This window comes from Piliocolobus tephrosceles, chromosome 2 (genome assembly GCF_002776525.5).
Source record: "Piliocolobus tephrosceles isolate RC106 chromosome 2, ASM277652v3, whole genome shotgun sequence".
NCBI lineage: Eukaryota > Metazoa > Chordata > Mammalia > Primates > Cercopithecidae > Piliocolobus > Piliocolobus tephrosceles.
In genome coordinates this window covers 179,615,868-179,630,101 of record NC_045435.1, presented here as the reverse complement: position 1 = coordinate 179,630,101, position 14,234 = coordinate 179,615,868, and the positions used below count along the sequence as shown (strand labels likewise).

At 34.7% G+C, this 14,234-nt stretch overlaps 1 protein-coding gene across 6 annotated transcripts in view; it reads left to right on the top strand.

The window, feature by feature from the left end:
- Positions 1-14,234, top strand: part of CLASP2 (cytoplasmic linker associated protein 2) — a 233,029-nt gene that overhangs the window by 79,191 nt on the left and 139,604 nt on the right. For 3 of the 6 annotated variants that reach the window (XM_023214684.2, XM_023214680.2, XM_023214685.3), the window contains 3 exons: positions 455-534; positions 5,675-5,767; positions 13,250-13,395. In XM_023214684.2, the coding sequence (XP_023070452.1) occupies positions 455-534; positions 5,675-5,767; positions 13,250-13,395 (319 nt within the window). Of the gene's footprint in view, positions 1-451; positions 535-5,674; positions 5,768-13,249; positions 13,396-14,234 lie in introns of all 6 variants that reach the window. The other 3 variants (XM_023214682.2, XM_023214679.2, XM_023214681.3) reach the window with 1 other exon arrangement.

Below are 14,234 nucleotides of genomic sequence, written 5' to 3'. Positions count from 1 at the left end.
GGAAGATTTGTTTGTGTAATTAAATTTAATTTCAACTCTCATTTCTTTCATGAATGCTTTCCTGACCACAGTAGCATACACAGATTTTCTGCACCACTCTATCAATTATTGACATTTAGTGTCATTATAAGTTGCTATTCAACTTTTAAAACATTTATCCTTATGTTTATGTGTGTTTGCTAGTGCATTGAATAGGGAGGTGGGTTTCAGGGCTGTGCTCTTACAGTTCGAGTATTACCACCAGCCTAGGCTAGCACCTTATACTTAATTGGCATTACAAAGTACCTTGACCTTTCTGAAAGTTGGAGATTTTTTAAATGCTTTCTTATAAAATGGAATATCCCTCAAAATTATACTTTTGTTGATATCAAAAGAGTTTTATTTTTCATGTTGTCATTAATGTTAAGATGCTTAAAAATGAATCTTAGGAAATTAATTTCCTTTTAATTAGCAGGTGCTTCTAAGGAAGGAGGTGCTGGAGCAGTTGATGAAGATGATTTTATAAAAGCTTTTACAGATGTCCCTTCTGTTCAGGTAAGGCTACCAGTGGCACTCCCCATGAATATTACCTATGTACCTGTTCATATAATTATTTGTCTCTGTCCCTTTTTAAGAATTTTTTTTTTCGTTAAATAGCTATATAAATAAACTATTTGGCTTATTACCACCAAGCCATTATTTGTTGGTACAATTAGATTTTCAAGTGATTTTTCAGTGAGGCTGAAATAGAATTGAATCATATTGTTGAATCACATCACACTGCAGTGTTCAGATTCTTAAATTAATGAGTTTTGAGCTCACAGAGTATTAGATTAGTTGATGATAGAAATTTGGAAGTCATTCATATAGATGTTATTGAAGTAAAGTGGACACATGCATAAGTAAGAGTATTATTTCCATGACTTAAAACTACACATAAATGTTATATTGTATGTAACATTCTGCAACCTGACTTTTTTTACTGTGGTGTTATTTATATTTTTTCACAATGTAAAATTTGTGATTCTAGTTCATTCGTTTGGATTGATAGATGGTATTCTATTGTATGAACAGACCACAGTGCGTTTATAGGTTGTTTCTAGTTTTTGGCTATTCCGTATCATGCTGCAGTGATTTTTTTTTTTTTTTTTTTTTTGAGATGAAGTCTTGCTCTGTTGCCCAGACTGGAGTGCAGTGGTACAATCTTGACTCACTGCAACCTTTCACCTCCTGGGTTAAAGCGATTCTCCTGCCTCAGCCTCCTGAGTAGCTGAAATTACAGGCATCCCGCCACCACGTCCAGCTAATATTTTGTATTTTTAGTAGAGATGGGGTTTCACTGTGTTGGTTAGGCTGGTCTCCAACTCCTCACCTTGGCCTCCCAAAGTGCTGAGCTTACAGGCGTGAGCCACCACACCAGCCTGCAATGAATATTTTTGTACATATGTCCTTGATTATTTGTAGGTAGGAGTTTCTTCAGGGTATAAACATAGGAGTAGAATTGCATGGTTATAATCTTTAAGTTTACTTAGATGTTACCCTGTAGGGTTGTTGTACCAGTTCAGACTCCTATGCGAAAGGTATGATAGTTCTGATTTCATCACATCCTTGCCAATACTTGTTGTTGTAACTCAAAATATTTTTACCAGTATGATGGGTGTGAATACTCTTTAGCATGTCTATTTGAAAATATTCTCACATCGCTTTACTTGCTAACTACCTTCTATTGCCTGTGTTACCTTTTTAGCTCCTTGAAAGGAAAATTGTCCTTAAGATATTTAAGATCTTAAAAAGTTAAAAGAAAGCTTTACAAAGTTGTCCGGTTTGACTGTATTTTATCCCTTTATTGAGACGTGTATTTTTTCTTATTTTAAGATACTTTTTAAATAATAGAGAAAACATAGCACTTCCTCCTTTTGTGTTTTACAGGCTTTCTTATAAGGGGAAGATTAGTGTTGTAGGAACAATCAGTAAAACTTAGTTGAACTTGAATATTTGTATTTTTCAGTATGTTCTTGTCAGACTGGTAACATCATGGTATGGGCAGCCAAGGGCTACTTAACTATATGGAGGGGAAAAGGCTATTTTACAATTACTCATTGCTTTCTTCCAGCTGGGCCTCTCTGCCACCCTCACCACCCTGTAAATGTTCCACACCTTCCATTGTTCCCTTGGAAACATCTTTTTCATAAGCAGTAACTCCCCTAAGCTTTAACCCCATTTTTAAAGGGTCCATTGAATGTTCTTTCCTTGATTAGAATCTGATTTTTTTTTTTTTTTTACCCTCTTTAAAGATAAAGCTGTTTATTATTTTTGGCTCTCATACTCTTAGTAATTGATAATAAGTTTATTGTGCTTTCACTCCTCATTATTACTTTGTGACCATTATTCCTATACCCATTTATATGAGGTTCATACTCCCTGGCCAGCCTTCTTATTGGCATGTAACGATCTTGACAACATTCCAGTGCTGCCTAGGTTTGAATCCCAGCTCTGCCACACTAGCTGTGTAACCTTAGTACATTACTTAACCCTCTGTGCTTCAGTTTCCTCATCTTAAAATGGGAATTATTAGTACTTATGCCGAGGGTTATTGTGAGGCTAGCTATGACCGTACAGATGAAGTGTAAGAAGTATATGTTAGCTATTATTATTTTCCTAAATTTTCACACATTTTTGATGAATTCAGTTTCTAGACCTCCTCCTCACTTTCACCATAGCTACCCAGTTCATGGTCACACATTGGATTTTGATATCATCTGTGTGTTACTGTTATGTTTCCAAAGTTGTTAATTGAAATATCTTGTTACTGACCAGGATTCCCTTGCTTTTTTAAGTTGTAACAACTACTTCTGCATGATTTCAAAGATCTTCAGTCCATTGTCTTTTCTACTCACTCTCAATTAATCATCCATCACTTTATACTTTCCTTCTCATCTATGCTTTGATTTCCTTCTTATCTAGGCTTTGATACCATGGTTTCTTGTGGTAGGACTGTACATATTATACTAAAATCCCTTGCTTCTCTGTTCTTTTTTTTTCATGACAAAGTATTAAACAGTGATTTTTTTAAAATACGGATTTTACAAACCTACAACTGTGGATATTCCCAACTTTTTATTTTCTCTATGTCCTGAAACCATGCTGCTAGAGAAAGTCACATGTTAGGGCTCATGATTTTTAGTGGAATTCACATAAAATGAGCCCTCAGCGATCTGATATCCTTACTATGTTTCTGTGATCAGTTATTTCTCTGCTTAATATAGCTATCAGACGTGTTTCTTTCCTTTCTATCCATCAGCCTGTCTCAGTCCTCCTCTCTTCTCTCAGCCCCTTACTTTAGTAAATAAGCAGTCACCATCAAATGGGAGCATGATCTTTCTGTTAACATTCTTCTCTACTGTACATTCCTTTTGTCCTGTTGCTCAGGGAACATGGTCCTTCTTCAAAGGCCAGCACCTCCACCAGTGCTCCAAAGCCTAGTGTTTTCTGCTTCCTTAATACATTTACACAATCAGTAATCTCATGTGGTTCAAGCTCTTTCTGTTTATCTCTTAACGTGACTGGGTTCTTCAATTAAAAAAACAAAAGTCTCACTGGACTCCTTATCTTCCAGATACTATTTTTTATTTTGACCCTCACAGTCAGCTTTTCCAAAAGAGTTGTCTGTACTTGGTATTTCTATAACTTGTTACTCACTTCATCCCACTTCTTTCTAGCTTATTACATTGAAACAGGTCTTGAGTAAATCACTGATCATCGTTGAGGCACCAGAATCAACCCATTTGTAATTTTTTTTTTTCTTGTTCTTTTATCAGTATTTAGCACTGTTGACTATAGCCACTATTTTGGTGTTTAATTTTAGGTGCTTGTGATGTAATGTTCTTCCATCTTATTTCCTCTACATCTTTGTCACTTCATCTCTGTCTCTTTTATAAGCACATCCTTCTCTACTTGGCTGTTGAATATTGGAGTTTCTTAAGGGTTAGTTCTGGGCCCTGTCTTCTCATTCTCTATTTTCTTACTGAGTCACCTCCTTCAAACCACTGGCTTCAGTTCCTACATTTTATCTAGATAATGCCCAGATTTTAACCTCCAAGCCAGATCTCTCCTGAGTTCCAAAATGATTTGTCCACTGTGATTGTTTACCTGACGCCCTCTTTCAGATATCTCAGACACCTCAAACTTATCCTGTTTGAAACTGAAATAATGGTCTTCCAGTATTCTCTGTGTGTAAACCATTACTTCATCAATTACAAAAGTTAGAAACCTAGGAATCATTCTACTGCAACAGATACCTAACTTAGTGGGTTTTCAAGCTTCTTTTGCTTGTATACCTGCTGAAAGAATGTTTAAAGAAGTACATTTTTGAGTTGACTCTCTTCTTCCTTACTGGGGGAAAGGGAACCTTGCATTGTGTTCCAGGGGAATGCATCATAAGATTAGGGGTGGTAGAACGTTCTGGAAAATGGCAGAGGGGTATTGTGAAGAGAAGGTGAGAGGCAGGAAGGAGCTAGCTCAGAAGTTTCTTTAACCACATAACAGAATGTTACCTGGTCACTATCTACCTCGTCCCAGCCTTGTCTCATGCCTTGCTCTCCTTTGCGTTTGCAAGCACTCTCTTTCTCTCTCTCTCTTGCTCTTACTGTCTGTTAAGCAAAAGGTGAATTTAATAGCGTTAAAAGTGAAAGATGTAAGGCAATTTGATGAAGGGACTCAGTTGGTATCACCAGGAGTCTATTTCTCATTTCTAATTCCTCTGCATTGTCTCCTCCCATGATCAACAGTGTGGTTATAGCTGTTCCATCCTCACACCTGGGTCATTGGCTCTTCTCCCAGTTCCCTTTATGCTTTTTATTCCTTACTCTGGCCTTCTTTCATTTACTTTGCCACAGAGCCTTTGCACATGATATTAACTCTCTAGGGAAATCAAATCTCTCCACTTTGCCTAATGATATCCTACACATTATTTAGCTCTCAGTACAATCTTGACTTTCCTCATAGGTCAAACCCCTCTTATATATAAACTTTCATTTTCTGTTGTGGGACTTCCTATTTGTAGTTTCATATTTGATTGATTTTTAAAATCTCCCTGAGTAGATTGTACTCTACATAAAGCAAAGACCATGTCTATTTTGGCTAACCCTAGTCTCCCCATTGCTTAGCATAGTACCTCTGTGTTATGTGAATATTTTTTAAATGAATCAAAGAATAATGGTGAATAGCAGTTTGACAAAGGGTTGGCTCCAGAGGGAACAAAACATGTAGCTATCCTGACTATAGTTTATCATGACATAAGAGAGAAAATCAAAACTAACTTAAAACATGTCCTTATATTGTATGATATGTATATGAATGCAATAAGCTAGGTTATACACTTGAAGTCATTTTGAGAAATTAGACTTTTATTTATTCTTAGATATTTGACATCTTGTTTTTAAAATTACAAAGCATTTTAAGAGCATATTTGAAGTTATTTATGAGGGAAGAAATAGCAAAAATGGTAACAAGTAAGGAAGAAAAATAAAGCGTTTTGTGTTATTATTGTCTATAATGTATTTCTATTTTCCATTAGAATGGTGCTAGAATGAGAAATAAACTTAGTAGGTGAAAGATTGTTTTAAACATCAGGGCACAATTTTGATATTGTTCATGGCAAGAAACGCTGTTATAATTCTGAATCTCTTTTTTTAAGATTTATTCTAGTCGAGAACTCGAAGAAACATTAAATAAAATCAGGGAAATTTTGTCAGATGACAAACATGACTGGGATCAGCGTGCCAATGCAGTAAGTTTTTGTCTTTAATTTTATCTTCTTTCTTTATTGATGTTCCTTTTAAAAAACATGGAAATTCAGTAGTAGTACTATATGGTATTCACTTATAAAATAGAGTCTGGTAGGTTACATTTCTTTCTGGAGAATATATTGATAAAATACTCATTTTCCGGTTTAGGATCGATTTTTATTTTGGTTTGGCTTATTGGATGGTGCCTACACACTTGGGAGCCTTACCACATGCGCCGTTTTTGACTGATCAGCGCAATGTGAGATTCACAGGGCTTTGGCCTTTCTGTGGACTTACACAGTTGCTTCTTAGCACTATCCTCAAGTCATGTAAGGTTTACCAATAAAGCAGTTCACTTTACCTGCATGCTCAGTGTTTTCATAGCATCAATATAAATTCACAACAGGGTGTGCATTTATCTGGCTTTTTTTCTTCTCATGTGAATGTGGTGAATATTTCTCCTGTGATTTCATTTATAAAGGTCAGATATCCTTGAGTTAAGAATATTTTATTTAGCCTAAATTCCTTAAGGAAAATATTTGATAAAATTTAAAATAATATTTGTGTTGACATAAGCAGTATGTTTTTTAAATTTGTGAACTGACTGTTTACATAACCAGATGACATGTACCAAATGAGTACCTCACAGTTTTCAAGAAGCCAGAGAAAAGGGGTGCATTTGAAGACTGTTCTGCTCTGAGAGGTCTCAACCTGGTGATTATGAAAATCCCCATTTTGATTAATTACATCAAATGCAGGGTCTTTTGACAAATATGGCTTTTATGACACCATGAACAAAGGACCATTTTTGTCTTTGTTAGGAAGTCTGCATATCTTAAAACATTGAAATACTGTTTTTAACAAAGTGTTCCTCCAGATTTGTTAAATATGGCTCCTATTCTTGTTTGTCACAGGTAATCTGTAGAGAAACATGACAGATTAAGTATTGTTAGTATAAAACGTCATCTTTTTACTTAAGGGTTTTTTTTTTTGGGTTTTACTTCAAAACTACCCATTTGGAAACAACAGATGGTCTTTTGATTTTTTTTTTTCATTAGAAAAATGACACAGACTTATTGTAATGAGTGAAATAATGTAGAAAACTACAGAGAAAAAGTTAATAGTTTCCTACCTGTTAAAGAAATAAACTTTTGTGGAGGCTAAGATGGGAGGATTGCTTGAGCCCAGGAGTCTGAGGTTACAGTGAGCTATGATTGTACCACTGTGCTCCAGCCTGGGCAACAGAGTGAAACCCTATCTCTTAAAAAAAATTAAAAAACACACTTTTCATTTTAGAGTGTATCCTTTTCTGTGTTATATGTATTTAAACATATATGACAAGGTACGCACAATTTTCCCCTACTCTCTTTGTAAAAAAAAAAAAAAAAAAAAAAAAAAAAAAAAAAAAAAAATATTTATTACATAATTACTTATTTTTTTTTTTTTTTTTTTTTTTTTTTTTTTTTTTTTGCTTAACAAATCGTGCTCATTCAGTACACCTGGTATAGATGATGTCAGGCACATAATAGTTGCTCAGATATTTATTGAGTGCAGATCAATATGTACATATATTCCTTAGTTTAATATGTATACATGTAATTTGTTTATGTGTGTTATAGGAATCTGATCTTTTGTTTGTTTCTGTTATACTTTAAGTTCTAGGGTACATGTGCACAACATGCAGGTTTGTTATATATGTATACATGTGCCATGTTGGTGTGCTGCACCCATTAACTCGTCATTTACATTAGGTATATCTCCTAATGCTATCCCTCCCCCATCCCCCCACTCCACGACATGTAATTTTTAAAATCATTTACCATTTGATGGATTTTCAGGTTTTTTTTATTGTTTTGCTATTTTAGCAGTGTTATAGTAAACATCCTTACACGCATTTGTAACAATGGTGCTTTTATTTTTGTAGGTTAGATTTTAAAATGTGGATTGTTGGGTAAAGAGTTGCTGCAATTTTATTTTAGTAGATGCTGCCAAAATATTTTGAACAAAGGTGTTAGTCATATATAATCTTACAGTGTTTGAGAGCATCTGTTTTCTTTTCAAATTTAAAAAATTTTTGCCATTGTATTGGGGAGAAATGTGACTTTGTGAATTTATCACTAGTAACTTTTAACATATTTAAATATATTTATTTTACCCAATTTAATCACAGGTTACAATAGTCCCCCCTTATCTATGGTTTCAGTTTCCATGGCTTCAGTTACTCATGGTCGACCATGGCCAAGAAATAAGAAGATACTTTGATAGAGAGAGACCTACATTCACATGTTTGTTACAATATATTGTTATTGTTTTTCCATATTATTATTGTCATTAATCTCTTACTGTGCCTAATTTATAAATTAAACTTTATCATAGGTAAATATTTATAGGAAAAAAAAGATATATAGGGTTCAGTACTATCTGAGGTTTTAGGCATCCACTGGGGGTCTTGGTACATATCCCTTGCAGGTAAGGGGAGACGACTGTATTTGTCTTTTTCTTATTTTATTGTCATTCTTTGTGTGTCATCTTATATACGTTGCAGGTAATTTTATCCTACCATACTGTGATTTTTATTTTGTTTTTAGTTATAATTTAGACACTTGAAAATTCTCCTCTGTTTATGATAGTTTTCCTTTCCTTATATGCCCAAGATTGTGTAACATTCTTTTGATTTTTTTCTAATGTCCATAGTAGGGTTTTTTTACATTTACATCTTTATGCATCTGATTTAACATTAAAGACATATTTTATTTTATTTTATTTTATTTTATTTTATTTTATTTTATTTTATTTGAGACGGAGTCTCGCTCTGTCGCCCAGGCTGGAGTGCAATGGCTGGATCTCAGCTCACTGCAAGCTCCGCCTCCCGGGTTTACACCATTCTCCTGCCTCAGCCTCCCGAGTAGCTGGGACTACAGGCGCCCACCACCATGCCTGGCTAGTTTTTTGTATTTTCTTAGTAGAGACGGGGTTTCACCATGTTAGCCAGGATGGTCTTGATCTCCTGACCTTGTGATCCACCCGTCTGGGCCTCCCAAAGTACTGGGATTACAGGCCTGAGCCACTGCGCCCAGCCTAAAGACATATTTTAAAATTTAGAAAACCTCTGAGTTAAATGTGAAATTATATACAATGTTGGTGTGATAAGTAGAGTTTTAGCTTCTGAGTGTGTATGAGCACAGATGTGCACGTGTGTGTATCTCTTTTGATCAATGTAATTTTATTATGTATGTCTGGTTTTCATGTGGATGACATTTGTCAATCAAATACTGAAAAAGTAATGCCTTTTCTTGTCTAGTTGCTCTAGCTAGGCCTTCTAGTACTCTTGAATAAAAGTGTTGAAAGTGGGCATCCTTGTCTTATTCCAGACCTTAGAGGAGAGGCTTTCTGTTTTTCGCTATTCAGTATGATATTGGCTGTGAGTTTGTTTTACATAGCTTTTATCATGCTGAGGTATATTACTTCTATACCCAGTGTTTTGAGAGTTTTTATTATGATGCAATGTTGAATTTTATTGAATACTTTTTCGGCATCTGTAAAAAGGGTCTTGTGGTTTTTGTCCTTCATTCTGTTGATATGATGTGTCACATTTATTAATTCATGTATATTAAATCATCCTTGCATCCTGGGATTTATCCCACTTGATCATGATGAATGATCTTTTAAATGTGTTGTTGAATTTGGTTTAATAGTATTTTGTTGAGGATTTTTGCATCTGTGTTCATCAGAAATACTGGCCTGTAGTTTTCTTTGTTTTGTCTTTGCTTTTGGTATCAGGGTGATACTGGCCTCGTAGAATGAGTTTGGAAGTATTTCCTCCTCCTTGATTTTTTTTTTAAATAGTTTGAATACAGTTGGCATTAGTTCGACTTTAAATGTTTGATAGAATTCAGCAGTGAAATAGTCAGGTCTTGGGCTTCTCTTTATTGAGAGACTTTTAATTACTACTTCTATCTTGTTACTTGTTATTGGACTTTTCAGGTTTTGGATTTCTTCATGGTTCAATCTTGGTAGGTTTTTGTGTCTAGAAAGGTATCCATTTCTTCTAAAGAAATAAAGAGCATCCGAATTGGAAAGGAAGAAGTCAAATTATCCTTGTTTGCAGATGATATGAACTTATATTTAGAAAAACCTAAAAACACCACCAAAAAAAATTCAGTAAAGTTGCAGGATACAGAATCAACGTACAAAAATCAGTAGCATTTCTGTATGCCAACAATAAACAATTTGAAAAAGAAACTGAGAATGTAACCCCATTTACAGTAGCTACAATTAAAATATTTAGAAATAAACTTTACCAAAGAAGTAAAAGATCTCTACAATGAAAACTATAAAAACATCGATGAAAGAAATTAAAAAGGACACAAAAAACAAAGATATATTCCATGTTCATATTGATTGGAAGAATCAATATTGTCAAAAAGTCCACACTCCCCAAAGCGATGTACAGATACAGTGCAATCTCTATCAAAATACCGATGGCATTCTTCATAAAAATAGAGAAAATAGAGAAAACAGTACTAAAATTCTTATGGAACTACAAAAGATCAACAATAGTGAGTGAAGGCAATCCTAAGCAAAAAGAACAAAGCTGGAGGCATCTCTCCTGACTTCAAATAATATTTACAAAGCTGTAGTAACTGAAATAGCATGGTACTGGCTCAAGTGACCCACCTACCTTGGCCTCCCAAAGTGCTGAGATTACAGGTGTGAGCTACCACATGCAGGGAGAACAGTATAGAAGTTTCTTAAAAAATAATAAAAGTAAAAAAGAGATAGACGAGTGGAACAGAATAGAGAACCCAGAAATAAATCCTTGCATTTATACTCAACTCATTTTCAGCAGAGGTACCAAGAACATACAACAGAGAAAGGACAGTTCAATAAATGGTATTGGGAAAACTGGATATCCACATTGCAGAAGAGTGAAACTAGACCCCTATGTCCCACTATACATAAATCACATCAAAATTGATTAAAGATTTAAATCTAAGACCTCAAACTATCAAACTACTACAAGAAAACGTTGGAGAAACACTTTCTAGGACGTTGGTCTGGGCAAAGATTTTCTTGAGTAAGACCTCAAAAGCATAGGCAACCAAAGCAAAAATGGACAAATGAGATCACATCAAGCTAAAAAGTTCCTGTACAACAATGGAAACAGTCAACAAAATGAAGAGACAACCCACAGAATGGGAGAAGATACTTGCAAACTACCCATCTGATAAGGGAGTAATAACCAGGATATATAAGTCACTCAAAAAATTCTATAGGAAAAATAAGTAATCTGATTTAAAAGTGGACAAAAGATCTAAATAGACATTTCTCAAAAGAGGAGATACAAATGGACAACAAGTATGTGGGAAAATGCTCAACATGACTAGTTATCAGACAGATACAAATTAAAACTTCAGTGAGATATTATCTCACCCCTGTTAAAATGACTTTTATTTAGAAGACAGGCAATAACAAGCAAAAAACAAGAATGCCGGCAAGGATGTGGAGAAAGAGGAACAGTTGTACATTGCTGATAGAAATATAAATTTTAGTTTAGTTTAGTTTCGTTCTTTATTTTAGCTTAGTTTATTTAGTTTGGGTATTGTATTGTATTGTCGTTTGGGACTGGGTTTCACTCTGTTTCCCAAGCTGGAATACAGTGGCGCAATCACGGCTCACTACAGTCTTGACCTCTGGGGCTTAAGCAGTCCTCCCACCTCAGCCTCCCAAGTACCTGGGACTATAGGCACATGCCACCATGCCCAGCTAACTTTTATCTCCCTATGTTGCCCAGGCAGGTCTCAAACTCCTGGGCTCAAGTCACCTATCCTCCTTGGCTTCCCAAAGTGCTGAGATTACAGGTGTGAGCCACCACATGCAGGGAGAACAGTATGGAAGTTTCTTAAAAAATAATAAAAATAAAAATAAAACCACAATATGATCTAGCAATCCCATGGCTGGGTATATATCCAAAAGAAAAGAAATCAATATATTGAAAAGATACCTGCACTTTCATGTTTATTGCAGCACTATTCACAAAAATCCAAGAGATGGAATATACCTAAATGTCCATTGGTGAATAATGGATGAAGAAAACGTGGTACACACACACATTGGAATATTATTCCACCGTAAAAAGGATGAAATCCTATGGCTTGCAACAACGTGGATGAAACTGGAGGACGTTATGTTTAATGAAACAAACCAGTAACAGAAAGAAAAAGATTGCATGTTCTCACTAATATGTGAGACCTAAAAAACTTGAACTTGAGATAGAGAGTAGAATAATGGTTACCATGGACTGAGAAAGGTAGTTGGGAGTTGGGCAGGGAAATAAAGAGGAAATAGTTGAAGGGTACAAAAATACAGTTAGTGCAAGAATAAGATCCAGTGTTAGGCAGCACAATAGGGTGACTGTAGTTAACAATAATTTATTGTATATTTCAAAATAACTAAAAGAGTAGAATTGGAATGTTTCTAACAGAAAGAACTGATTGATGTTTGAGGTGACAGATATCCCAATTACCCTGATTTGATTGTTACACATTGTGTGCTTTTATCAAAATATCACATGTACTTCATAAAAATGTACAACTATTATGTATTCATAATAATTAAAAATTTAAGAAATTAAAAATTCAACAGCAGGCCAGATGTAGTGGCTCACTCCTGCTGGGAGGCCAAGGCGGTGGATCCGTTGAGGCCAGGAGTTTGAGACCAGCCTGGCCAACACAGTGAAACCCCATCTCTACTAAAAATACAAAAATTATTCAGGCACGGTGGCATGTGTCTGTAATCCCAGCTACTGGGGAGGCTGAGGCACGAAAACCACTTAAACCCTGGAGGTGCAAGTTGCAGTGGGCTGCAGTGGCACCACTGCACTCCAGCCTGGGCAACAGAGCAAGACTGTCTCAAAAAAAAAAAATCTTCTGCAGCAAAAAAAAGTAATGCTAAAAGTTTCCAAATTTGGCACTTTTAAAAATAGGCTCCCTTCGTAGATAGTGATGGTAATGGTCACACAACATTGTGAATGCACTTAATGCCACTGAATTGTATACTTTAAAATGGTTAAAATAGTGAATTTTGTTCATGTGTATTTTACCACAAGTAAAAGAAAGACTCCCTATGATCACACTGGGGATTAAGCTAAAAGACACATGAATAAATAAATTAAATGGATTCCCTTAAAACTTTACGATTTATGTACTTATAGATTACATTTCTCTGTTGTGCTTATAACTAAATCTATAATACTATTTTTCAGACAGCTTTTTGTTGGTATATTTATTTATAAGATACTTTTTTAATGCTACTAAATATTTAATGCGACTAAAATGTCTGAATATAGTAATATAATGAAACATCACATATGTTTCATTTTTTAGAAAGTTTTTGTTTGAATAACGTAGTTTAGGTAGCTTTTTTTTTTTTTTTTTTTTTGCACTTCCACCTTTTTTGTCAATAATGAAAATTCTTTATTTCAGCTGAAGAAAATCCGATCACTGCTTGTTGCTGGAGCTGCACAGTATGATTGCTTTTTTCAACATTTACGCTTGTTGGATGGAGCACTTAAACTTTCAGCTAAGGATCTTCGATCCCAGGTGGTTAGAGAAGCTTGTATTACTGTAGCGTAAGTATATTCCTTTTATGATAAGTGTTTTTTATGAATGAATTTAGTATTCACTGCTTCAGTGCTCATTAAGTCAAGCGGTAGCAAGATAGCCAAAAAAGTATGTGATCCAAAAATCATTTTTGTTATACATAAGGATTCAATCTGTATGATTAAAAAAAAATTCCTTAACAGCTCTTTATACCAACATTTTAAGGTTGGTATAAAGATATTTAAAATATCTAAAGCCTACTGGTGGATGTTTTTATCATTAATTCTTCAAGTATAAGATGAAAATGAATGGGTCTGGAAACTGGCTGTATTCACTTTTCTCACTACTAATTTGGATATTAAATACTCAATTTCTGATATTTTAGCAGTTATTCTGGCATTGCAACATGCATCATTAACTTAGCAAAATCTAAACTTTAAGTTTGTAGTTTTCCACAATACAAGGATGGTAGAACTTAAATTCTGTTTATTACTATTTTTGACCTAAGCAGTGTTGTTGCATATGCATTCCTTTGAAGATAGGGAACACAAAAGTGCCTACTAGCAATATTTCTAATCAGGATTGTATTATATATTCTAGTCGGAAATGAAGAAAGAAAAGGCAATATAAGGATTGCAAGAAAAGGAACAGAACTGCCATTATTAACAGACGATATAACTATCCATGCAGAAAACTGCAAGAGAATCTACAGATAAATTGTTGTAATAAAAGGACTTCGGCAAAGTTGCAAGATACAAGTCCCAGTATACCAAAATGACCCAGTATCTCCAACTAGCAAAGAAAACCCAAATTAATACAAAAATCCATAAAATGTAACCATGAAAAATACACTTAAAACATGACTAGC